The sequence below is a fragment of the Muntiacus reevesi genome, chromosome 4 (genome assembly GCF_963930625.1).
Source record: "Muntiacus reevesi chromosome 4, mMunRee1.1, whole genome shotgun sequence".
Taxonomy (NCBI): Eukaryota; Metazoa; Chordata; class Mammalia; order Artiodactyla; family Cervidae; genus Muntiacus; species Muntiacus reevesi.
Genome location: NC_089252.1, coordinates 144,891,646 through 144,915,878, shown reverse-complemented (window position 1 = coordinate 144,915,878; position 24,233 = coordinate 144,891,646). Strand labels below are relative to the sequence as shown.

General features: G+C 36.4%; 1 protein-coding gene across 3 annotated transcripts in view; it reads right to left on the bottom strand.

Moving 5' to 3' along the window:
• Positions 1-2,362: 2,362 nt before the first annotated feature.
• The window catches only part of TFCP2 (transcription factor CP2), a 48,428-nt gene continuing 26,557 nt past the window's right edge, over positions 2,363-24,233 (bottom strand). Inside the window, exons 2-15 of one of the 3 annotated variants that reach the window (XM_065934396.1) lie at positions 18,594-18,745; positions 17,947-18,023; positions 16,955-17,060; positions 14,499-14,605; positions 13,333-13,485; positions 12,514-12,624; positions 11,230-11,318; positions 9,501-9,549; positions 9,052-9,145; positions 8,086-8,176; positions 6,469-6,578; positions 5,889-6,031; positions 4,173-4,224; positions 2,363-3,768 (exon numbers count right to left, since the gene is read on the bottom strand). In XM_065934396.1, coding sequence (XP_065790468.1) covers positions 3,731-3,768; positions 4,173-4,224; positions 5,889-6,031; positions 6,469-6,578; positions 8,086-8,176; positions 9,052-9,145; positions 9,501-9,549; positions 11,230-11,318; positions 12,514-12,624; positions 13,333-13,485; positions 14,499-14,605; positions 16,955-17,060; positions 17,947-18,023; positions 18,594-18,745 — 1,372 coding nt within the window. In that variant the 3' untranslated portion in view covers positions 2,363-3,730. Of the gene's footprint in view, positions 3,769-4,172; positions 4,225-5,888; positions 6,032-6,456; positions 6,579-8,085; positions 8,177-9,051; positions 9,146-9,500; positions 9,550-11,229; positions 11,319-12,513; positions 12,625-13,332; positions 13,486-14,498; positions 14,606-16,954; positions 17,061-17,946; positions 18,024-18,593; positions 18,746-24,233 lie in introns of all 3 variants that reach the window. The other 2 variants (XM_065934395.1, XM_065934394.1) reach the window with 2 other exon arrangements.

The following is a 24,233-nucleotide window of genomic DNA, read 5'->3' as shown; positions in this document are numbered from 1 at the left end:
GATCAAAGGTAAAATAAAAGGTCATTAAAAGAAGCAAGGAGAAAGTATTAATAAAACAGAAAACAAGTACTGTTGCCATTGTCCTCATATCACATAGAGCATCTTTCTTCCTCATTTAAGTCTTGGAGTTTGTATAATGAAACAAAAATTTAATCACAAAAATAAATATATTTTAGCAGGAAAAACCTTAGCTCACAACTGAGAAAATATGAGCAGTTTTTAAGCGAAGCAAAAGACTGAAGGGCTATTTTATATATCAGTAAAGAGATACAGCTAGTTGGGAGCATTTGTGCCATTCCTGGTGAGGCTGGAGTTCTCATAACAGACCAGCAGAGGCCATAACAGATCAGATTGTCATAGAGGAACCATCCGTAGCCAAGAAAGCCAACTAAAAATTCAGAAAAATAATACAAAGGCTGTTTGTCCCAAGTTACCTGGAATTATTAGGTATTGGCCAGAGAAAAAAGCTTTAGTGGAGAAGGAAAATCTCAGTCCTGACTTCAAATATCTGCATCTGAAATTTGTATTACTTTCAAAACTAAATGCTGAAGCTTCAGCCAATACGTCATGGAAGTTTGAAGATAGCCCAAATCTCTGCAGCAACCCTATACAAAAGACTTTCTCAGAACACTTGGGGATACAAAGGGTTTTCAGAACACTCTTTCATTAGGCCTTAATGAGACATGGCTAGTTTCATTATGCCAAGCCTTCTCCACTTGCCAAGCTTCCCCTTGCTCCTCCAACTCAGTGGTCAGATCATGCTCTGCCCCTCACAATGCACCCAGTGCCTGACGGTGCCAGACTTCCAGGAATCACGTCCACCCCCTCATGAGGACCTCTTTCTCAGGTCTCTCAGACTCTAGTTGGCTTGTATTTGTCATATTGTAATCTCTTTCCAGAAAGAATGACAACCTCCATTTCCGCTTCCTTTAAATGGCTTCTTAAATAAATCATTTATGTGGGCAAACGTTCTTATCATCGGGGCATAATATGGAACCTCATTACTTAGTAGTCACATTTTATGTCGTGACTGGTATTCAATCCTTGAGTTCTGCAATGATCCCTTTACTTTCCAATGTCTCCCTTTTAACTATCAAGTCTTTATACTATAGATTCTTCTAGATGGAACCTATTACACTTCAAGGGAACAGTACAGACAATGCTAAGTCAAATAGGATGCTACTACAGTTCTCAGGAGGATCTAAAATCTAACCCTTCCCCTTCTCATATAGCCTCACTCTAATGGAAATATTAAACCATCTTATTTTAAATACCAACTGTCACATGGTTAAAGAGGTAAAATCCAGCCAACTTTATTTCTTGGAAGGTATCTTAGAAATAAATGCAAAAAATTATTAGAATGTATGCTTAAATGGACTTAGCCTAAATGCCATTCATAGGGAATGGCCATTTTTCAAAAGAATGATGTCAAACTATAAATTTTAATATAGAAAGATGTTCAAGACATGTTAAACACAAAAAAGAAAACTGCAGACCATTAATACTACATGAGCCCGTCTGCATATTTGTGTGTGTTTGAGAGAAACTTTTTGCAGTGACTACCTCTATAGAGTGGGACTAGGACTATAAATAGAAAAAATTATATTTTATTATAAGTTATAATAGTTATTATAAGTAGAAAAAGTTATTTATTGTTGAATTTATCACTTTGTGTATCACTTTCATTATGCAAAAGCTAGTTTAAATTTTTTCATTTAATTGAAAAGATCGATAGTGAAGAAATGAAATTTTTTAAGGAAACTGAATAATTACAATGTTCTATCACTATACCAATTCTTACCAATTATATAGCATTGGCACTATAAATATTTTTTTGGAGCTAAAGAAAGCCCAAGAGATGCTCTAGTTAATTTGAGGATCTATGATTACAAACATATAAATTCATCTCTATATAAATCTGAGAACTACTCTTAAAAAATCCTCTAACTCCAAGTAAAAATTAGCAAGTATAAAATTTATAGTAAATATATTAATAGAATTCTGTGTATCATTTACAGTAAACAAGAGTCACAGATTCAGATTTAGAAAGGACCTTAAAAGTCCAACCCTCCCAGCCTAACATTCAGGAGGATTGGAATAAATAAATAAATAAAAATAAAAATTAGCAGCCTGCTGGGGAGACAGCTGACTCCCTTGAGGCTGAGAACCAGTCTTAGGAACATAATACAATTAGAAATGTCCCCCCCACCAAAGAAAAATAGAGACATCCAGTAATCAATCACTAAAAAAGTATTTTGGCCTAGTATGTCAAGCTGTCCAGGTCAATTTTTAATAAAGTCATTTGACTTAATTTTCCAGTTTCAAAATTTTCAATTTCTTTCAAATCAAAAGAAATCAAGACTATTTGCAGGCTGATTTTAATGAATAACAACAAAAAAAATCTGTATAAAAACATTTAAACTTTATCAAATGCTTAAAAATACACACACACACACACACACACACACAGATCCAAATCCAATACAGAATCTTTTGAACATTATCGTTTTTCACCTCAGCATAACATGTAGAGGGATTTCTGGGTAAAACTTTACATGTGAAAAAATGACCCAAAGTCTTACACATGCACACACACAAGCGCACACAATTGCAATCAGAAGAACTAAAGCATATGGTAAGAATATGAATGGAATGGGAATGAATTGTAAAGCTCATATAAAAGAATGCTACATGAGTAAAAGAACTTCCTATTCCAAGAGAAGATGCAGAGAGGGGAAAGAGAAAGCAGAGGTTAGTCTATCTCATTAATAAATAGTTTGAGGTCATTCAAGAATAGTGAATTTGGGGAATAACAGATAATCCCTGGTTTTCACTGCCTTAAATTCTGTGAATCTGACAACTAATGATGCTTTGAAAGTGTGTTTTCATTTTTTATAGCTCTTGATTGGTTTGTCCCTTTAGGTGTTAATTCGTCTTTTATGTGCGATTCACCAGAAGAGCCACAGTAAGAAATGATGGCATGCACAGAGTACTGTGAGGGGGGCAGTCATGGATGGCAGTGAATAAGAGTCAGCCTGCCTGGGTTTGCACTTCATGTCACTATCTACTAGCTGCCTGTTACTCATCAAGCTCCTCAGCCACTCTGTGTCTCCATTTCCTTATCTTCAATTAGGGATCATTATTACCTACTTCATACAGGGTTATTAAGAGGATTTAAACAAGATAATCCATTTAAAGAATTTATCACACTGCCTGGCACAACTAAATGTGCAATAAGTGTTAGCCAAAATTACTATTTGTCATCGAATTATGGGGGAATTAAAAGAAGAATTTTGTTCTTTCTTCACATTTCTCTTCCTTGATGAAGTTTTCACAGGCAAAAAAGATCGAGGATCTAGTCTTATGAATATAGATGTTTGCTTTTATGTTAGAAAAAAAATTACATGAGCTGCATACCACAGAATTTAACATCTTTCCATTAAACATCACACAATTCTCATCATCATTATGCCCTACACACACACCCTAAATGATGTGGAGTTTCTATTGATATTCAACAACAATAGAATCCAGAAATGTTAACTAAGAAACAGTTGCAGAAATGCATGTCAGGCAGAAATCTGTGTGTGCCCCAACATAGATGGCTGGGGTTCTGCCTCTGCCTCCCCCACACAGTCAGACAGGTCAGGTTCCTGCAGCCTTCAAATCTCCATTTGTGATCCCCTCCAAGAGGAGAATTTCCCATAGGTGAAGGAAGCAGCAGCCACATCTACTTCAGTATGATATGATAGCTATCATTGGTTTCTGCTGTAAAAAAAAGAAAAAAGAATCATCTTTAGTCACCTCCAAAACACAGAAGGAGAAAAATATATGTGCTAGGTTCTTTAGAGAAAGAAAAAACAGGAGGACAAAGTGTAGTATATACTTATTAATTATCATAGAATACGTGTAATAAATATACACTAGAAAAACAACATTTTGCCTCAATTTCATCACTTGTCCATGGAAGGTAAAAGATGATGGCAGAAAGTCACACTTTGTCTACTCTGACAATGGCAAGAAGCCAACTCATACAGAGAAGCAATCTCTAATAATGTCACATTCTTTATCTCAAATATGGTGGTTAATATTTCCCTCTCTCCTCAAAGAATTACTATTTAAAAAAACCCTCAGATTCCCTCGAAAAAGGCATTTATCTTACTTTTTATTACCTTTCATTGTGTCCAGAATAAAACAGGCTTCTTCCTGAAAGTTCTGTATCATCTGAAAAAAGCAGGAAATTTTGTTGTTCATTAAAAACCTTGGTTTGCTATATTTATTTTGCCTATGTGGCTTTTTATTATATTAGATATAAATGAAAAACAATCCTTTGTTTTGTTTTCTCTCCTGTTTAGTTTTCAAAAGCTTTAAAAGCTAAACACTCTGAAACAGCTTTCTTAAAGTTCGAGAATGCATTTTCCTGGGTTAACCCCCGGACTTTCCAAAGGGCACATAGGTCCAGACAGGCCCATATGGGAGGAATTAAACATTTATATCTGTTCTCTCCTAAAACCGCTTGAGAACCTCTTGTTTTCCTTTCTCACTTCCTTTTTCAAACTCCTTTTCTCCATTTTATAAAGTAAAGGCAAGAGTTTCACCCTCCTGAAATCTTACGGAGATGCACTGCCCTAGGCTATAAAACCCTACAGCATGCAAAAGTGTAATTGCAAATGAAAACTAGAATGACTGGGTGATATAGTCATGGAGCCATATAGTTTTCAATTCTTTCCTTTCATCAGACTTGAAGAGTGACCTAACCACAAATTGTCAAATGACAGATGATTCAAAACAACTTTTGATACCATCACTATGTAATTTTTGGCACATAACCCAGAAGTTAAAAAAAAAAAAAATCCAGCAATGCTATTATAGCAAACTTCATCCATTCCTATCTATCAATTTATGTGAATCAGATTCCACAGTACATCCTAAAAAAAACAGGATGAAATTGATGTTGAACTCTATTTCATTCTAATAATCAATAGGCAGTATTTATCTATGAATTAATTGTGTCTGGGAGAGAAAGTAAGGAATCAGGTAATCTCATCCATCACATTAATATATGCACTTTCACTGTATTGTGTTTATTTATTTATTTTTGGCCAAGTTACATGACTTGTGGTTCCTGGACCAGGGATTGAACAAGGCCTTGGCAGTGAAAGCCCGGAATCCTAACCATGAGGTCACCAGGGAACCTCCCAGACGTACTTTTAATAAACCTTTTCTTAATGTTTAACAATTACTTATCAAAATATCAAAATATATAATACATTTATGTTGTTTTAATCAATTGTATAATTATGGTGATAATTCTATCCAGAACAAATAATTTTAAATTTTTACTCAAACAAGTTTTTGTTTCAAAGAAATATGGTAGAAAAAACTAATAAAAGACATTCAAGCATAAAAGTAGACTAGGGTAAGATGAAATTCTATGGGGGAAGTGAATGAAAATATCAGCTTAAGAAAACAAAGAAAGAAAAAAAAAAAACAAAGAAATGATATAAATATTCTGTTAAAAAGTATATTCATGTATTTTTTTTAACAGATGACAGTGGTATTAAATTACTCTTGTATTCACGTTACATGAAACATAGTTAGAAAAGTGAAGCAATCATTTCATTTTTATATGTCCTATAATATGCCCCAAAATGGGCACATTTTTTGCCACTATTTAAACTTAAAACAAAAACTTTTAAGTCAACCTAAAAATGTGCAAGGGGATACACAGTTTTAAAAAAATTATCTTAGGAGGTAAACAAACAAAAATGTTTGAAAACGTCCTGTCTTGGAAAACAGAATGCTGCCCCCACAGAACAGCTCCTGTTCCCATCATATGCCCGGACAGATCACTGTCATCTGGTGATTCAGCTGTGCTAATAATCTACCTCATCGCTAATGAGGACATGGATGCCTGTTGGCCCCTGCTTGTAGATCTGGCTGATCTGGCAAGGGGAAATGCTGAAAAGCTGAGCAATTTTTTCTGTCAGTTCAACAGCTGTCAGTTCTTCTAGGTAGATGGCATGGTAAACTGCAAAAGGGAGAAAGCAAAGACAGTCAGCACAGAGTTTCTCTGCTCTTAAAGGCAATCTGATCACTTCGAATGCCCACTTTTTCTAAAGGACGAAGAAGCAGACTGCCTGAATGGAAATCCCAGCTCAATCACTTGCTAGCTGTGCGACCTGGGGCAAGTTACTTAACATCCCTAAGCCTCATTTTCCTCATCTAAATGTTGGGGAAGAACAATAAAATCTATTGCAATAAGGAGACACCAGTTGTAAAAATGCTAAGAATAGTGCTTGGTGTATATTAGGAACTCAATAAACATTAGAGCAATTACCATTACTTTGAGCAAATCCTGACTCTCTGCTGCCTGATAAATTCCCATCACACATGCTCGTAAGTCATCTCTTCATTTTTCTCCACATCTGTCCTGGCCTGTCCAGAACGACCTACCGAAGAAAGTACCATTTGAGTCTCCATCCTCATGCTTCTGCTGGTTCTGTTGCTGTTGCTGCTGCTCCCTTAGCTGCAAGGATTCCTGACAAACATAAATGGTTAGCCTTGGGCGCACCATCCTGAGGAGGAGGAAAAAAAAAAAATGTTAGGCACATTTCTCATGGTGAGCACATTTTACGGAAGAACCTGTGTATCTACATTAATACTATAGAGCACAGGTTGAAAACTGGCAGCCCTTGGACCAGTGCAGCTCATTTGCTGTGAATTATTACGCCTCATTGGGGTGTGTGTGTGTCTAACTGAATTCATTCCAACAGAAGGCATCATCAACCTCTGAATCTTTGGTTTTCCTTGCAAAATCCAAGGTCCTCATTCTACAAAGCAAAACCCAATCAGCTGTCCCACAGGCATGGTGTGCAGGCATTCTTCAGCACACCCTAGACTTGACTGTCACTCATTTACACGTGGCCTCTGTAGTCACTGAGTTTGTAACCTTTGATGTAAAGGTTGAAGGATTCAGTATGCGTGAGCCACTATTTTGTAAGGTGCAAAGATACACCTTTTACTTAAGAGCACCAATGCCACAGACTAGAAAATCTCATTTCCCTCATTACTGTCGCCTAGTCACTTTAGTCTTTCTTCTGTTCTTTCTTCATAGACAACCATACTGAATTACCTCTTGCTCTGATCATCTTATTCCTTCCTACTTCTAAATGCTCTGTAGATCATACATTTAAAAATGAATGATCAAAAAAAAAATGAATGATTCATTCTTTTTCAGCTAGTAATCAACCCTTGAATTTCACCTCTTTGCTTAAAAGTTTCCAACTTGATTTAATATCTCTAATAATAAACAAAAATACTTCATAATCTTATTTCATTATTGAGTCACTGATTTGGTTCTATGGCACTGACCTGTATTTTTTTTCCATCAATATTACCACTACCTTACTTTAAATTGTAAATCCCAAACAGAGACTGGAAATTAAGCAAACATTAATTACTCTGCTTAATTACTCTCAGGCATTACTCTTATTTGGTATTAAGCAGACATTCCATGAATTCCTGCTGAAACCTAAGAATGAGCTCTTATCTAGTAAAACTGAGTCCAGGACCTTTGTACCTGCTGTTTCTTCTGCATACAACCTTCTTCCCTCATGACTCCAAAGCTTCCATCCTTCTCATAACTCAGTTTAAATATCCCCTCCACAGAAAGGTCTTCCCTGGCTATATTCTGAGTACTCTACAAGCTACAATCTTGTTTTTGTTTGTTTTTCTTTAAAACACTTATTACTATTCAAAATACTTATTGTATATTATCTTTCTCTCTCTCTCTCCAGAAAGCTCATCAATGTATCGCCAAAGCCTAATGGCTCATAATAGGGACAATGAATATTTGATTAAATGAAAAAAGCTACCTGGAAATGAAAAATGAAATATCATGAGGAATTTCTTGGATCAAGTACAGGAAAAGATAATTTTCATCTTTATTTGGCACACAGCTGGCATTCAAATAGAATGTTTTGACAAGATGTATTTAGCTGCACAAAGAGTATTCTGAAGAGCCCCTGAATCCAAATCCATTTGGAATCCAACCCCACTGATATTTTAACACTAATTACATACCGGCCTTTTAATGCATTAAAAAGTCTGATTCCATCTGCAGGGCCACAGATTTGAATCACATCATCTCTAGTTAGTTTCAATAAATCTGCTCCTGGAATAAATATAAGCAAATGGGTGATAAATGTAAAGATTCTCTTTGTTAATGACTTTTAAAATGGACTCTTACAAGGATACCTCATTACCAGTAAGCTATAGTCATAATCTTTTGCATGGGATATAAAGCCTTCCATGACCTGGCCTCTGTATCCTCTCCCTTCTCAGTTCCGACCCAATTAACTTACTCATTCAACCCTATGCTTTCATCATACTGATCATGCCTAATAAGTAAGTTGTTCCTCCTGCCTAAAATATCCTTCCACTCTCTGACTAACAGACTCCTCCTCAGCCCTCAAGATTTACCTCATGCATCACACATGTTCCCTAACTCCAAACCCTTCTCCAAATGCTTAACTTTGTCTACATTTATCTAATGCATCACAACTATTTGTTTTCCTTCTTTCAAGGTTTTATTTTGATTTGGATTTTCTTTGATACTAGATGGTAACTGAACAGGAGCTATGCGTTATCTATTTATATATTCCTACCATACATGGTACACAGAAGATGCTAAATAAAAGTGGAACGTGCAAAGAAAATATAGTAATATCAGGGGGGAAATTTCAGACTATGTGCAATGCTCCTTGATAAAATACTGTATGGATAATATATGTTAAAGGTATTGTATAGAATAAATATTTTAAAATTAAAATGAGTTTAAGAGGTTTTCTTTTTGAGTATTTCACAGCACAGTTGCAGCTGGTGAGAAAATCTGAAGAGTTCAATGAAATTCATTTAATCAGAAAAATGCATTAAGAGTCACCCCTCTCTCCCCCAATACACACACACAAAATAACACAGGAATATCAGGAGTTCCTAGAGTAGAAAAGAAATCCCACGCTGGCAAAACAAAGGATAAGCAAATTTAACCTGAGAAGTTTGTAAAAAGCCTCGTGAACGTGGAAAAACGGTTTCGATGCAACCACTGCTGAGCCTCCTGAGGTGTGGTTGTTGGCAAGAGGTTCTGAAAAAGGGAAAGTATTTTTTTTGGTAACTAAACAGACTCAACTTTAAAAAGGTAAACACTACAACAGCCAAATACACCCACATTCAGACAGAGTTTGCTCAGAAGCTGTTTATACATCAGGTCTTCTTTCTCTAACCATGCAAGATATCCATGAAATTCCATCTTTATCCTTCCCACTAGACCGAAAGTTCCTTAAATACAGCATAGTATCTGGTTCTTAGTCAAAATTTAATAAATGTTTGCTTAGTGAAAGAATGAATACTCCCTAAAAGTTGAGAATTTCTACTGAATCACACAGTCACCAAGGTATTATTAGACATCGCCAGTAACTGACATTTAACTTTGGACTTACATCTGTGACTGGAGGGGGTGGCTCTGGCTGGTGGTTTGGTGAACCATTTCTAAAGAAACATTTAAAATGAGAGGATGAGTCCATGAAACATAGTAGGGTTTGTCGTCTCACTCTGCATCATTGTAAGCCTTAAAGCTAGAGATTTAAAGGAATTTGTACTATCTCATAAAACATTCTTAACTCTTGGATCCAACATTTCTATTATCTATTATTTTAGCATAAAGACTTTGGGGTGGGAAGCAGTAGAAACTACGTCATTTTTTATTATTGAAGAAATTGAAAAAAAATATAAAAAATTCAGGAAGTTAGAACTGATTAAATTATGGCATAAACAATACTAACATGAGCTTATTAGACTATAAACTAAAAATATCAAAATATAAAAGTAATCAATATATTACTACTATGTGAAACATACAAATATATACAAATAGATACAAGAAAAGTTAGAATAAAAAGTATACAATAAAATGTGATCACACTTTTATAAGAAAAAACACTTAATAATTATTTTTTAAAAAGCTTCAAAAATTAGTACTAATTTGTGATCCAAGGGCCATCTCCACACCCTTGAGTATTCCCTGCAGTTCTTTTTGCTCAGTAGTTTGTCCCTCTTCTCTAATGCTTACTTCTTTTATGGGAGAAAAATTAGAGCCTAATATTGAACTACATGACAAAGAGAAAATTTTAGAACTCTCAAGTTCTGCATGATATTTTAAATTCTCTATAAGTAGACTGCATAATCCATAGGGTGGTAACAGATTTTTCTTTCAAAAAATATCTTTTTCTTTTTTAAAATTTTGGCCTTTGCTGCAAAATTCAAATTTGGTAATCAACTTATCTTAGGGCCTTAGTTATCTATCTACTCCTCCTGCAACTGCTATCTAGTTTTATTCTTAATTGTTAGTTACATTTTGAATATTTTAGCTAACCACCCCTCCCCCTTTTTTTGGCTGTACTGCATAGTCTGCAGGATCCTAACTCCCTGCCAGGGACTGAACCCGTGCCCCCTGCGTGGAAGTGTGGAGTCCCAACCACTGGACCATCAGGGAATTCTGTAAGCTACCTTAATTACATACTTTCAGAAGCAGCATGAACATAGAGCCTAAATAAACTCAAAAGCAAACATTATAACCCAAACTAGTCACACATTTCACAACCTATTTCAAGTTTTAATATGGCCTATGTAGAAAATGCGTTGAATGCTGGGACTAGAATACAACTTTTTTTTTTAACTGGAGTAGGCATCTATGCCAACTTTCAAACAGATTTTAGTGTCTGTACAACTGTGTTTCAGTTCCCAATGACCATGCTATAATCAGGAAGTGAAATAACCACAAGATAAGCAGTAAGAAGAAGGGAAAAGTCCAGAAAATCAGTCTGCAAATCACTAAAGACTGACCATGATGCTATTTTCTAAGAGTGGAGAGAAGGGAATTCCCTGGAGGTCCAGAGGCCTGGGTTCAATCTCTGGTTGAGGAACTAAAATCCTGTAAGTCTTGTGGCATGACCAATAAATAAATAAACAAAATAACGGGGTGGGGTGGGGGAGGCTACATAAAACTTAAGTCTCTTTTGAAGATAATCCAAACCTCAGTTAATATATAAGTCCATCAAAGACTGACCAAATAGAAATTCTTACTGACTTGTGAAGATTTTGCTTATGGAGACATAATGAAATAATATATTTTTAGGACAAACACAAGCCAATTTCACTTTCTAGACTTACCCTTCACCAAGAGAAAAACTGCTATGGGAACTGTTGAAGCCAGGTGATGGGGAATTATTGACATATGTGATCTCAGGCCACGGAGAACACTAAAAACAAAGGACAATTTAGACGCAGAAAGTACATGACTCAAGAGCTCGACCAAAACACTGTTACTTAAATAGCCCATCTTTTTTTTTTTTTTTTTAAATTTCCAGGTGGTGCAGTGGTAAAGAACCCACCTATCAATGCAGGAGACACAAGAGAGCACAGGTTCAATTCCTGGGTTGGGAAGATACTCTGGAGGAGGACATGGCAGCCCTCTCTGGTATTCTTGCCTGGAGAATCCCCACGGACAGAGGATACTGGTGGGCTATAGTCCACGGGTCACAAAGAGTCAGACACGACTGAGCGACTAAGCGCAGCACTGCACGGAGTGTGTACGTCAATTCCAGTCTCCCAATTGAGCCTGATCCCCTGGTAACCATAAGTGTGTTTTCCACATCTAACTCTATTTCTGTTTTGTAGATATAGCACACCTTTTTTTTTTTGGCCATACCGTGCGGCATGTAGGATCTTAGTTCTCTAATCAGGTACCGAACCTGTGCCCCCTGAATTGTGAGCGTGGAGTCTTAACCACTGAACCAGCAGAGAAGTCCCTCAAAAAGCACATCTTCATTAGTAAATCTTAATTCCTCATAAGTCCTCACAACTAAGAGGACAAATAAGTTTTGATCAGACTAGAACTGATGTTTCTTCTATTTTTTTTTAAATTGAAATATAACTGACAAATATTTATAATATTAATTTTAGGTATACAACATAATGATAATATGTATACAGTTGACCCTTGAGCAAACATAGCTGTCAGGGGTACCATCTCCTTCTCTACAGTCAAAAATCTGGGTGCAACCTGATAGTCAGTCCCCTGTATCTGCACCCCTATATTCAACTGCAAACCATGTAGTACTGTAGTCCACAGTTGTCTGCGTATTCAGCCATGTTTCACTCTTCACAACCTGATGGACTGTAATCATTTCCTCCTCCGGGGGAATCTTCCCGACCCAGGGATTGAACCCAAGTCTCTTGCATCAGCAGACGGATTATTTACTACTGTGTCACCAGGGAAACCCTAGTATTAATACATATTTAGCAGGGAAAAAAAAAAAAACCTATGTATAAATAGACCCATGCCGTTCAAATCTGTGATGTTCAAGGGTCAATAGTGTGTTACAAAATAACTGGATATTTCTTTTAAGAGTAAAAAGTACTGATTGAAACTGTCACCCAAAGAAATCCTGTTACCTCTGTGAGTATAGTTGTCTCATAGGAAGGCTGATATTTCTCCTTCTCATGAGGTGTTCGTTTCTCCATTTTCTCCCTATCTGTTTTTTGTTTTCTGTCTGCACCTTTGGGCTGAAAGGAGAAATATTCCATTTTAAACTCAAGTACTCACCCTTCGATTCAACATTACTTCTACAAACTTAGAATAATCACTTGTGAAACAAAAAGGTATATATACAATGAGGTAAAGACAAGATCCATCATTAAATCTAAGTCTGAAAATGGGATATTTAAATGTGTAATGGAATTGAAGGCGAGTAAGAGATCTATAGCTTCAGACATGGAAAAATCTCTAAAGCACATAGTTATGAAAAAAGCAAGCTTCAAAACAATTCATACAATTCTGTTTATGTTTCAAAGAAAGGAAAATACATGTATATCTATGTACATGTGTACATAAGAGCACAGAAGTGAATTAAAATACATATGAAATTATTGACACTGGTTACCTCTGAGGAGAGGTTGGGGGGGTCAGGGTAAGAGTGGTAAAGGGGGACTTCATGTCATGCTCCAAATACTTTCATATTAATGAATCTTGCAATGAGAAGATATTTATCCATATGATATCCCTACGATCCCTTTTCCAAGTTCCCCTTTTCCCACCATCCCTATTTAAACTTCTTTACTGGGCAGCTCAGTACTTATTTTACTAACTCTAATTTAGGCTGGGCTTTCATAGTTTTTGAAAAGAGACAAGCTGACTCTCTCACTTGGTGGCTAATGTTGCAAATGAAAGACAAGGAAAAAAAGTCCAAGGACCAGCGCAAAGCCCAGGAATACCTTGAAGACTTTGATCTGGCAGCTGGCTGAGTGTAAGTGCTCGGTATACTCCCCATTTTCATTCTCCTTGAAGGTATCAATTTGTACTCGAAATGGCACTCCCTTCTCACCACCATGTTTCCTCATGGTGAACTCTGTGCTGATACAATGCACCTGAAAAGAATATACCATCCAGCCAGGTGTCAGTACTATTAGGAGCCAAACCAGTCAGCAACATTTTAGGGCAACAGCAAAACCTTTAAACACCTACAAAAAAAAAAAAAACTTATACTCTCTTTCTGATCATGAAGAATTTATACTCTCATGAGGAAATGAGGAAAACTTCAATGATTTACAAATGCAAACAAAGTAAATGTACAGCTCTAATGTTAACAAAAAGCTTCTCTGAGGAATTCATTAATTATTTCAGAAAAGACAGAGTTAACATAAAAGAGAAATGGTTTCTGTTAATGAAACTCTCTTGAAATTTATGGTAGATTTTAGAAAACAGAGGCATCATCCATGCTGGGAGAATAGTAAATATGAAAGCTCATGAGCAATAGGAAGAAAACTGCTTGCTAGGCTACTGCATAAAGTCCAAGATCTTAATAAATCTTCACAGTGAAGCCCTGGTTGACTAAACACTAGCCTGGGTAAGTTATTAACTTATCTAAGACTCAAGGAATATTCTTACTCCACAGGATTCTTGTTGAAAGTCTTAAAATCATGGGTAAAAAGTGCTAACACAGTGACTATCTGATGAGAAGCACTCAATAAACTACTGGCTATCATTACAAATAAGAGCTTTTAGGCAGTCTACCCAAAGGACATAATCAGATATGCAAATCAAATTCTAACTATGAAGATGTTCAAAATAACTTCTTTGGTAGTACTGAAAAATGAGGACAATCTCAATGCTAGACACAACTGTTAGGTAAGTTTATCTCAAGAATAAAATATTATGCAGGCATTAGCAAGTATTTTTGAGAGAAACAAATAAATAAACTGGGAAGAGCAACTCAGAAACTCCTCTTTGCTTTTACATGTTGAGAAGTCTGCACTTGTTTAGAAGTTTACAGGTTGCAACCCTGGAAAGATTTCAAATTCAATACGTTTTTATCCTTTAAGGACCAAACTGGTGGTAAGGTATCCTTTTTAAAACTGGAGCCCTGTCCACAGTGTCTTACCTGAATAAACACAGACGTCCTTTTCGCAGGGTCCCACAGGAACTCCACTGTGTTTAGTTGGTTTGGGTTAGCCCTAGGATCGATTATACCCACAGACATTGGGATATCTGAGAAATAAATGGTGATCATTGAATAATTCTGGGTGCTACTGGGTTTAAATAAGAAAGCACCGATTCTTCTATTGGTCCCCAATTACCAAGATTTTTGTGGATCATACCCTAAACCTCTTTTTTTTTTTTTTTTTTTGCTAAAAAAGAGTTCAATTAGAGCTAAAATTGATCTAAGTATTTTCCTTATGAGCATCTCTTTTCCACTTTAAAAACTTTTTTAAATAAGACAATTTATGAGTAGTTTCCTTTTAATTTGCCAGAATTCTACTTAAAGATAAATTTAGTCTATGCACTGGCTCTAGTGTCATGAAAAATTTAATTTACAGTCTGCTTCACTTACAGTTTTAAGGGCAGTGTTACTGTTAGAGAAAAACTAAGAGGATTGTTATAGAAGGATAAAGCAGAGTGTCCAAATAAAGACAGAAATCACTGCATCACAAATATAAATGGGTAAATTTAACATAACAGTTGATGCTGACTCATGAAGTCATCAAAGAATCCTGTATTATAATGACACAACTTATACTCAAGAGGAGAGGAAAATGAATGGACTTTAGAACTTTACTTTCTGTTCCATATGGCATATATTTAAATATTATTCCCTGACTGCTATTAATAATTCAAATTGAGGGATAAGGCCAGCTAATATTTGTTATTATAACTATGCTACAACTTCTCTACTGTTTTAATATCAATGATTCAAACAACAAAGCATTAAGTGGGTCCCACTCCACACTATTAGCTGTGTTGGACTTATCCTAAAGTCAGTTTATCAACTGGATATCAAGATATCTGTAGGAGAACCAGTGTTTTCTCAGATAAAATTAGTAATACTTAGGTCTGTTTAGCAACTATGTTTACCAATAGGAGATAATAACCAATAAGAGATCAAGGACAGATGCCAGAACTAAAAGTATATTCACAAAGAGAGGCTAACACTGTAGAGTTTGGATGTATATATGTGTGTGTGTGTATGTATATGTGTGTGTATCACATCTTCTTTATCCACTTAACTGTTGATGGACACTTAGGTTGTACACACATCTTGGCAACTGTAAATAATGCTGCTAGCATATTAAAAAGCAGAGTCAACAAAGGTCCGTCTAGTCAAGGCTATGGTTTTTCCAGTGGTCATGTATAGATGTGAGAGTTGGACTGTGAAGAAAGCTGAGTGCCAAAAAATTGATGCTTTTGAACTGTGGTGTTGGAGAAAAGACTCTTGAGAGTCCCTTGAACTGCAAGGAGATCCAACCAGTCCATCCTAAAGGAAATCAGTCCTGGGTGTTCATTGGAAGGACTGATGCTGAAGCTGAAACTCCAGTACTGTGGCCACCTCATGTGAAGAGCTGACTCACTGGAAAAGACCCTGATGCTGGGAGGGCTTGGGGGCAGGAGGAGAAGGGGATGACAGAGGATGAGATGGCTGGATGGCATCACCGACTGGACAGACATGAGTCTGAGTAAACTCCGGGAGTTGGTGATGGACAGGGAGGCCTGGCATGCTGTGATTCATGGGGTCGCAAAGAGTCCAACGTAACTGAACTGAACTGATGAACCTTGAGGTGCAATTCTTTTTGAATTGGTGTTTTTGTTTCTTTTGGATACATACCCAGGAGTGGAAATGTTAGGTCATATGATAGTTCTATTTTTAGCTTTCTGAGAAACCTCCATACTGCTTTCCACAGTGGCTATACCAACTTAATTTCCACAACAGTGTATAAGGGTTCCCAAAGAGAAGGAAACTGTATGGAAACACATACAGTGGAAGGAAACACATGCTACTATATGTATGACTCTTGAGGGTTATGCTAACTGAAATAACCCAGTCACAAAAAGACAAATACTGAATGATTTCATTTATATGAAGCACCTATAGCAGTTAAGTTCATACAGATAAAAAGAGGAATGGTGGTTACCAGGGGCTGGGGAGAGGAAGGAATGGGAAATTGTTGTTTCACAGATATAGAGTTTCAGTTTCGCGAGATGAAAAAAATTACAGAGATGGATGGTAGTGATGGTTTGTGCAACAATGTGCATTGCTTAATGCAACTGAATTATATACTTATGAATGGTTAAAATGGTAAATCTTATATATATTTTACCACAACTAAATTAAAAAACAAAAACAAAAGTCACTCTTTAGTAATGGATGCAGTTGTTACAGAACTGAAGTGTCTATACTTTCAACTTGAATTTTGGAATCATTATACCAGTAATATTTTATGCTTAGTTCATGTTAATTGAGCCCCTGGAGCATTTTGAGTCAAGGCAAATGTCAAGTAAAGAAAACCAATTCACAGACCATAGTTAAAGGCATTTCCTAAGCAATGGATTCTCTTAACTTACCTATGTCAAGAATTCTATCTCCAGGTCGGTTCCACCTCCAGCCCTCCAGCTGCTGATGTTCTGTGTACTGTAGACGTCTGTCATGGAACACAACACGGAATATACTCTAAAAGGAAACAACAAAATCAAATGATAACAGGATCCCTTAAAAATCAGTACTGACAAAGAAAACTAGCAGGAGTCACCCCCAGTTGGCTTCTAGACACAACCTAAAATTATTTTTCTTGAGACCTGTTTTACTTTAAAACCCATACCATTCTATATTTCCAGGCAAACTTTATAATTGCTCAAATATAATCTTCATAGTTAACTAGTACCATAATTAAAACTTGGCTTAAACATTAGCTCTGACTGGTAACTAGGCATAAAGAACTCCCACTGGAAGCATTACTCCATGTGTTTACTGCTACCATGTAATGTCTGGCTCAGTTCTTGAGATGTATATTAAATTCTTACCAAATCCCTTGCTTGCTAACCCACCATACAACCTGTAAATGAGGGTAGGTAAGGGCTACTTCCATCAACTTTCCTTTTGTTACTTTACATTGTGGAGATGCGTGTTAACATCTCTCTCATCGTCTTCTACAGCAGCTGACCAAACTCCTCCATCTCAATTATACTGTGAATTCATTACTATCAGTCCAGACTAAGAAAACTGCTATCCATCAACAGTAGCTCCTGGTTTCCTTGCTACTAGACCAAGTATCCAAAGACACACTGGAACTTCTCTAAAGACCTCAAGGAGGCTACTTTATTCCACCCAAAAAGAACTTCACTGAGTCATGAGAATTTCCAGGCCTGGTATGGTAAGTTTTCTCTTTCGACAGCTCTGAAAAATCCAGGTGAATAGGTGGGTTCATTCTGGCCCCTAAGAAATAACACAGCAGTTTACCACTCTGCCAACATACTATAGTAGGTGAGAGATTACCACCAAGCCCCTTAGAAAAGAAAAAATATTAATCCAAAACGGGTCAGTACTTGTTTTCTTTTACCTTCACCAACTTGCCATTAATTTCTGGAAGTTCTCCAAGTTTCCTATTGTCTAGCATTCGGATTTCATAAGACTGTCCTAGAAGAAAAAAGTAACTATATATTATATTTATCATAGGTTAACTTCTCAAGATTCAAAAAGAATAAAATTCAGTTGTCTGAATATACAAGAGTGTAACATTATTAGTAACAACTATAATCCTTTAAGCACAATGCTAAATGTTTGTTATAAATTATATCATTTAATTGATACAACTCTCTAAGGTATTAACAATTTCAGTTTCACATATAAGGAAACTGAAATGCAGAGTTTAATCAACTTGTCCAAGGTCACACAACTGGTAAATGAAAGAGCTGGATCCAGTAATACTTCTCAGACACTAACAAACAGGGATGTTCAGGGAACAGGGATTAGAAAAAGGGAGATTGGAACTAAAAATGGGCAGGCAGAGGAAAGAAACTGGTAATGTTTATCAAATACAACACTGAAACTCAAATTTCTAAAGTAAGTTGTTTTTTTTTAAAGTAAGTTTTGACTTTTAACAGGTCACACTAGAAAGGTATAGTTTTTACACGTAAGTATACCCAATTAAATATCACAAACCCAGGAGGTCCATAAACTATACCAATGAGTAAGACCACATCTCACCTTGATTGAGATATGTCAGAGTCTCATCATGGAGTTTCACTGCTGGGGAGGTGGCAGCACACAGCACATATTGAAAAGGGAGGATTTTATTCTCATTATCTGGAGGCAGACTTGATTCTTCTTGCTTAAAGATGGGCAGTGCAAGGACATCACTAAAATAAAACAATGCCTGACTTTAACATCTGACAATGGTGTAAGAGCAGATTTAATACTGAAACCTTTAACTGCAGTTTGCTTTCAGAAACCATAAACAAAACAAAATAAACACAACAACAACAAAAAAACCCCATAAACATTACTCACCGTGAAGTTTCTTCCTAACCATCCAGTTCAGGTTACCTGCTGGGATATCCCTCTGACCCCAACAACGTGGGCAGTGACAGACATTTCACTGCTAAAATCACTTAAGTGTCCAAAGAGCGTTTCTAGGAATCACAGACAGGGGTTCCTTAAACGGCTCTGAAAATTGTATGCAGGGTTCCAAAATGTCAATTTAGGACACTCAGTGATGTGTTTGTTCTCAGAAAGGCACCAACTACAGTATTTTTATAACCACATCAGCTCATCTACTGTAAAGATTTAAACAAGAATCAAAATTCCAAGAAACCAAATGAAAAGCACAAATCAATGACCAGTATATATTTCAAGGTCAGCTCACATTCTATGGAATACAACTAACATGGAGATATCCCTACCAGCAACCTCTTCCAAGAAAAAGCTTCTTATATTTCCATCAGTTTATCTAAACTTGCAAACCAAACACACATATCTGATGAATTCTAGTATGTTACTCCTTCTGGTGTCCTAGTTAAACAGTAGGGGACCAAGTTAGAAGTCCTGGGTTTCAGTCTCTAAAACCCTTGGGCAAATCTTAGGCAAGTTCTTTTGAGTGTTCATCGCTTCATCTATAAAATGGGAACAACATCTGCTGTCAAGAATAAGTATATGAGAAAGTATTTCAGAAATAATAAGGGGCTAAAATGGATGTAAAAGATAAGCAATAATTTCCCCTCAGAACCTCTAGCCATGGTTAATGAGAAAGAATATCCTGGGCCCTGGAGACCAACTGTTGTGATCAGCATTCAGCACAGATCAAACTTTAAAAGGATTTTAGGAGCTGTATCAAATTAAAGAGCATTTCCTATTATCTCAAGACATGCCACAAAATTCTCAAAATAAAATGTATTTTAACTTAAAGACTATGTATATATACTCACTAGGGCAGCTAAAATGAAGAGGAAGGAGAACCCAAGTGTTGGCAAGGATGTGGAGCAAGTGGAACTCTCATCCTTTGCCAGTAGGAATGTAAAACGATGCAACCACTTCAGAAAAATGGTAGGTGGTCTCTTACAAGAGTAAACATGCACTGGCCCCTTGATCCAGCAATTCTACTCATAGGTATGTATCTAAGAGAAATGAAAGTATAAGACCAGCCAAGGACTTACACATACATATCCATAGCATACAAGCAAAAACTGGAAAGAATCTAAATGTTCATAACTAAGAAAATGGATATATTAATACAAACTGCAGTATACTCATACAATGGAATACTACTCAGCAAAACAAGGAACTCAACAAAATGGCTGAATTTCACAGATGTGATATTGAACCAAAGAAATCAGAAAAATGAATATATTAATATAATGCATGATATATGATGTTCTAAAACAAGCAAAATTAAAAAGGACAGTGACGTCCTACCAGGGCAGGGATCAATGGTGAAGGTATACAAGGGAGTTTTCTAGAATATAAAAGTGTTCTATTATGTTAGGTATATGGATTATATAGTTGTAAAGTATAGCTGAAATTCACTTTAACATATATAAATTTTACTAAAAAAAAAAAAATTAGTAAGTGGAGGATGAGAAATGATAGGGGCTTCCCAGGTGGTGCTGGTAGTAAAGAATCTATAAAAGAGTCGTAATACATAATATTTAAAGCTGGGGGATATGTACAAGAGGATATGTACAAAATCATTATTTTCTTAATATATGTTTGAAATTTTCTATAATAAAGTGTTTTTTTAAATAGAAAAAATATGTATAGGACACAGCATACTTGCACATATAAAAGAAAAGTAAAAGATACACGACATAAACAGTTGACACTAAAAGGTTAGAGGTCAGGGATGCAGTGACTCATCAACATTCTCCACATTCAAAATGAAATACACTCAAATTTTTACCTATAATTTAAATATTATGCTTATATTATAAACAAGAGATCAACATCAACTTTACTATGCACAGGTGGAAAGGGAATTCCTTATGTGTACCTATATCCCTCAGCAGTCTACATTATTCCCAAACACTAGATTATAAAATTATTACATTCAGGCAAAAACAATCATTTATAGAAAAATGACTATAACCATGCAAATCACAAAAACATCATAAGTCTTACTGGAATATAAAACAAGCAACAAATGTTCAGATTAATGATCTAAGAATACACATACTATAATAAAAATTTAATGGTATAAACACTAAAGGAAAAAAAAGGAGGGTCAGAAAAGAAAGAAATTTCTCTTTCAACTGACATCTAATGTTTAGCAAGGCTATATGCATTATGAGTTGAATCCGGGAAGCCGAGATGTAAACCAGCATTCATGAAACACAGGTTTCTTACAGCCAAAAAGAATTTCAAAGGCAAGAAAAACAAAGTGTGCTTTCCTTTTCCTCAGGTCTGGAGGCGTGTGTCCTTTGTTCACACCATGGTGTTACGGGTGGAGAAGGCAGGGAATCCTTTCTGTCCATATTAATTTGTCAGGGGAGACGATAGTACCCTTGAGATAATAGTATAAAACGTAGAAGCACTGGGGTTTCTAGAAAAGTACTCTGTCCCAGTTCTTCTTCTCAGGAAAATGAGGAAGCTACCATTGCTTCCACAGCAAACAGTGTGGAAAGTAAAGCAAAATTACACACACATTATCAGTCTTCAGGAGACTTAGCGGCCTTATCATTCCCAAATGCATCATACCTGATGGTTCCTTGAAAGATTCCTGATGACTACCAAGAATCAAGGCCAATCAGATTTTGCAACATAGCAACAGCTGAAACACTATGAATGTAGGGTGGTTGTGTTGTTTTGTTCTCAAGTTATCAGTGCCTAGTAAGGTTAATATATAACAACAGTTTCTAGTCTTCTCAATATAATGTGGCATTACACCTAGCCCCTCGTCACTAAGCAAAGGGCTGTCAATTGAGGCTAGAATTCTAAAACTGATTCTACAAGGTACCCCTAAAATCAACTCAAAACAGTACAGCCAACCCAAGTACTCCCTCATTAGAGATTTTAAAATCTAAAATCCTTGATTATACTCAGTTGTGTTCTTGCCACATGAGCTGCTTTTACTCTGCTGTGGGAGCAAGAATCCATTCAGCTCCACATTCTTAGAAGTGAAGGCTAAAGGTCACTGATAAACACAGCGCTGGGCCCCTGCTTATCCCACAACAATAACAATTCAGCAGGAAACAATTTTGAAATACAGAAGTCTGTTCCTTCTCTGACGTAAACTGAGTGCCGCTTTGGAAAACCAGCTCTTGTGAACTCTAAGTGGTTCTTACCAATTGAGCATTTTATTGTATTCTCTGCCTCATATACTTAATTCATTCCAGTGAAATCATGAGCTGTTTGAAGGGAATAACTACTCCTTGGTGTGCTGAAATACTTGTTGACATGATTTATATTTTTGTTTATTTGCCTGCATTCTCCAGAATATTCAGTCCTAATATATTTTGATCCTTTATGAATTCTCAACATTTCACAGTATCTCTGGTTAAATGTAAGGATACAGAAACCTTACCTGTTAAAGTTGATTGCATGCTAAAAATGTGTGCCACTAAGTAGAAAACCACCCCTGAGTGTAGAGGGCTAGCAGAAAGCATCTGACTGGAAGTCATGGAGGAACAGAAACAGTACCAGGTACGAGCTTTCCTGTTCGTAACTGGGATTCCGTGAGGAGCCACTTCATGGCCCCCTGACGTATAAATTATCCTTTTAGATAAGGCAGCCTCTGAATGGTCTCTACTAGTGCACACCTACAGTTTAACCTCCTCCCTCAGGCCTGCCAGTTCCGGAACCCTCTTCTGGAGAGCCTGCAGCAAAGAGAGGAAGAGGTTTGATGAGCTTTACCTTGAGTAACAGAGGTAAACAGAAAGGTGTCCATAGCAACTAAGGAAATTAGAAATTAACTTGGGACAATAAGATGCCATGAACGTCTAACTTCCCTATTTATAATACTTTAGATCCATCACAATGAAAAGAAAACATGCCAGTATTCCTATGTTAGCTACAGCATGAAAGAACAAGAACGGAAAAGACTATACATCCTACTCTGAGGTCAGCCTCAAAAGAAAAAAAAGTAAAAATAAATAAATAAAAAGAAAAAAACGCATCCAGTAAATAACAGGCTATGACACTTTTAAAGAGGAGACGACAGCAGAATGATTTCCTGGGATTTGTGGGAAGGATGGAAGGGCAGATAAGGGAGGACACCTGGCAAGAAGAGGTGGCCCTGAAAGTTTTACTACGAAGCCAGTGAGATGCCCTAACTACTGGGTAATGGTGAAATCAGCTAACTTTCTTGGTAAGAGCCCTCTGTCACAAGTGATAAAAGATGTTTGCTACCTGATCAACTGGTGAAAATTTTTCAACTAAAAAGCAGCATATATGGTTAAAAAAAAAAATCTGCCTGGCTAGTTGTTTATCATCCAGAAAACAGAAGAGACAAGAATTATAATTCTGAATCTAAGTTGATCAAGAAAGAGAAACTGATTGCAAAAGAGGAAGTGCTGGAAGCCTCAAATGAAAGCAACCAAGCCAGGTAAGCTCGGAGAAGAATAAGGAACACAGTAAGAGCAGGGTTCAAACAGTGAAGATAGGACCCAAGCTCACAGTCTGAGATGAAAAAAAAGTCCTCAAAAATGAAATCTGTCAAGCCCAAGTTATCTGAGATAAAGGGGGAAAAGAAGGCAGGTATCCACACAGAGTGGATGAAAAGCTCACCAATCAACACAGAATTGGACATGCACAAGAAAAATATACATATATAAAAGGGAAAAACTATATTTTAAAAAGTGGCAAAAATATATAAAAGGAACAAGCTTGAGTTGAAGCCCAGACTGTGCTGAGACCTGCAAAAAAAGGTAAGGGAAAGCACAGGTCCACTTTTTATTGTATATGACACATAATTAATATAAAAAAGAGACAGGAGAACATCTCAATTCCTGGTTTTTCTTCTATCTTTTCTGTAAAGAAACACCACCTTAAGAATAGAAAAAGAAGACCAAATATGGGATTAATGGATCACAATACATAAGGAGACTATCAAAAAGTGCCAGGAATGAAATTATATACTTGGATGAAACTGTACACCAGGAAAACTAGGGAATGAGAAGATGAGATCTATAGGTGACACTCAGTATGTAAACTCAGACAAATCTCATGGTTCTGATAATGCCAAACATCACCAGCTTTTTATGTCTGTAGTAGCAATTTTCAACATGAAAAGAGAGTATATTCTTCACACCTTACACCACAGTGATCTGATATGAAATCCAAGGCAAGACTGCAGAAACAGTTATGAAAAGAATGCCCCCCAAAAAAGAATGCCCAACTGTTCAGTCGTGTCTGATT